Below are 3181 nucleotides of genomic sequence, written 5' to 3'. Positions count from 1 at the left end.
CTGATCCACTCTCGGCCCTCTCCTCCAAGCTGCCTCCCACCACCATCCTCAGCACCGTCCCCCACCAGATGTTCAGTGATACTGGTGAGGGAAGTGACGACGACGCGATGGAGGGTGACGATGACCTTGTCATTGACATTCCTGAGTGATCATCCTGGGAGCAAGGAGCGTCCGGGAGACATAGATACCCCTGAATGCAGGAGACCTGGACCTGGGATTCACCCTGAATCCCAGAGGGCAGGACATACACAAACAGAAACGTCCATCTTCAATGATTCGCTGAGTGAGAGTGGTACCTGGTCGGTTCTGCTCCTTTGAATGGGATTTGTATGTTTCCTGATTTCTATAATAAATACTTGAATCACACATCGTGTTGCCTGGTGTCCTGTAGAAATGAACAGTCTACAGTCATCAGCAAAATGGGCACCACTTCGCTCACACTCAATATTCTCACGGAATAGTCATCATGGGGCAGAGGCTGGGGCGGGGGGGTTGGGATATGGGCAGCGAGAGGGGGTACAAGTGGGGGAAACAGGCAGGGAGAGAGGGAGGAGTAGGTAGGGATGGGGAAATAAGCAGGGGGAGCAGGCAGGGCAGGTTGGGGGAAGAGTACACAGGCAGGGAGAGAGGATGGTATGGGAGGGTGTGAAAAGGTTGGGGCGAGGCAGGCAAACGGGGAGGGAGGGAAAATGGAAGAATCGCGGTAGAAAGAGCGGGGTGGACAAGTAGACATTGAGGGAGGTGCAGTAGCAGAAGGGGGAGATGGATGGATGGAGGGAGGGACAGTGACAGTGGGGGATGTGGGTGGGAGAGGGGTGGATGGCGGAGATTGGGGGAGATGGAAGAGGTTGTTGCCCCAGCCATGGTGGTCAAGGGAGGACATGCTGGCTGACAAAGTTACTAAAAGGCGTCCAGGGCGGGGGATGAAGCAGCCTGACTGGGGTTACACCTACCACACCCGCTTCCAGGCTGTCATTTCGACCTGCAGGGCTCGGAGGAGATCAGGAACCCTGCTGTCTCCAGGTAGGCACATCTCGAAGAAGCGTTCTCTCCGTTGTCCTGCCTGACACTTCCCTGCCAATCCAGGACTCTCAGCACCTCCCTGTGTCTTCTTGCCGTTTGTGGAAACTTACTCTGCGCTAATTAGCTGCTGCATTTTATTATGATCCCAGTTTTATGGGATTGCCGGATGGGTCTGCTCCCATAATGCTGAAACCAGGCCGTTTTTCTTGGTCTGTTGTTTTGTATTTTAGTTAAATGTGGGTGGGACAGTCAATGAGCTAGAGTCACACGAGGGCACATCAGAACCAGGCTTTGCAAATCCAAAACGCTCCACAAGACAGAGTTTTCCATCAAGTTATGGTACGCTTGCCCTTATTGGTCAGTGCATTGCGTATAGGAATTGGGAGATCATGTTGGAGATCTACGGGACGTTAGATCGGCCATTTTTGGAATACTGTGTTTAATTCTGGTCTCCCTGCTTTAGGAGGGATGTTGTTAAACTTGAAAGGGTTCAAAAAAGATTTCCAAGGATGTTGGAGGGGTTGAGCTACGGGGAGAGGTTGAATAGGCGTTGGGCTGTTTTCCCTAGAGTGTCGGAGGCTGAGAGGTGACCTTACAGAGGTTTATAAAATCATGAGGGGCATGGATAGGAGAAATAGACAAAGCTCTTTGACCCCAGGCGAGAAGAGTCCAAAACTAGAGGGCATAGGTTTAAGGTGAGAGGGGAAAGATTTAAAAGGGACCAAAGGGGGAATTTTATCACGCAGACGGTGGTGTTTGTATGGAATGAACTACCAGAGGAAGTGGTGGAGTTTGGTACAATTATAACATTTTAAAAAAGTATCTGGATGGGTACATGAATAGGAAGGGTTTAGAGGGATATGGGCCAAATGCGGGCAAATGGGACTAGATTGATTTAGGATATCTGGTTGACATAGACAAGTTGGGCCGGAGGGTCTGTTTCTGTGCTATACAGTTCCATGTTGCCAACATCATTCGTTTACAGAGCTTCAACACCAGAGCATTTACGGGCCCATTTCTACATACCTAACGGTTTCGTTCAATAATTGTGGATGCGATTGGATGATAGATCAGGAAAAGATCATTCGACGAGTCAGAGCTTAAACTTTCTCACTACAATAAGCGGCAGCTTTCTCACTACCCAAACACTTCAGGTTTGGAAACATCACAGACTTCCTGAGCTGCGAGAGAGAGCCTTGTTTCTTAGTCCCACTTAGTTCCCTGAGCTGCCCCCAAACATCTCACAGCCTGGGATCTCTCGAATAGAAATCAATAGGATCTCTCCCTCTGACCAATGACGGTTCTCCTTCTCTCTCACTTTGACCAATCACAGTCCCAATATCTGACCAATCACTACCACACTGACCAATCAGAGGCCACCCCCTGCTCCGACCAATTGGAGTCTTAAGGTCTGACCAATCACAGAGAGATTATCCCGCTGACCAATTGCAATCCGAAGCTCTGAGCAATCACAGACCACCTATAATCCTGACCAATCGCAGAAATCCTATTGCGCTGACCAATCAGAAATCGAGGGAACTAACCAATCACAGTGCACCTGTACCACTGACCAATTGCAGTCCTTGGCTCTGACCAATCAGAAAACTCCCAGACCAAACGGCGACGCAGCGTCGAACATTCTGACCAATAAAAGAGTTCAAAATACAAATACCAATCAGGGTCTCAGGCTCTGGCCAATCAGCGATCACAAATACGTCTGGCCAATCGGGGAGCTCCTATTACGTCGGCCACTCGGGGAACTCCAATGTGTCTGGCCAATCGGGGAGCAACACTCTCCAACCAATCAGGGGCGTTGGGCGGTCGCTGCGGGCGGGGTGTGTTACCGTGGAGACGGAAGCTGATGTTGGGGTTGCTCCGAGTCCGGCTCCATGGGCCCAGGCCCAGGCCCAGGCCTCAGCCTGAGGCTGAGCGTGAGGCTGAGGATGTGGTTGGGAAAGCGGGGGCCGAGGGAGAGCTGCGGGTCGTCAGGAGGATGTGAGTGTGCAGACCAGAAATATATCAGTGTCTCAGGGAGAGAGACCTATATCAGTGTCTCAGGGAGAGAGATATATCAGTGTCTCGGGGAGAGAGATATATCAGTGTCTCAGGGAGAGAAACCAATATCAGTGTCTCGGGGAGAGAGATATATCAGTGTCTC

The 3181-nt window shown here is 50.9% G+C and overlaps 1 protein-coding gene across 1 annotated transcript in view; it reads left to right on the top strand.

Moving 5' to 3' along the window:
* The first annotated feature begins 923 nt into the window (after window positions 1-923).
* LOC109925824 (dynein assembly factor with WDR repeat domains 1-like) overlaps window positions 924-3181 on the top strand; it is an 18600-nt gene continuing 16342 nt past the window's right edge. The window contains exons 1-2 of the mRNA XM_048620918.1: window positions 924-1023; window positions 2703-3018. Coding sequence (XP_048476875.1) covers window positions 924-1023; window positions 2703-3018 — 416 coding nt within the window. The remainder of the gene's footprint in view (window positions 1024-2702; window positions 3019-3181) is intronic.

This window comes from Rhincodon typus, chromosome 49, assembly GCF_021869965.1.
Source record: "Rhincodon typus isolate 14 chromosome 49, sRhiTyp1.1, whole genome shotgun sequence".
Classification (NCBI taxonomy): Eukaryota; Metazoa; Chordata; class Chondrichthyes; order Orectolobiformes; family Rhincodontidae; genus Rhincodon; species Rhincodon typus.
Note: the sequence above shows the minus strand (reverse complement) of the source record. Positions and strands in the feature narration are given on the sequence as shown.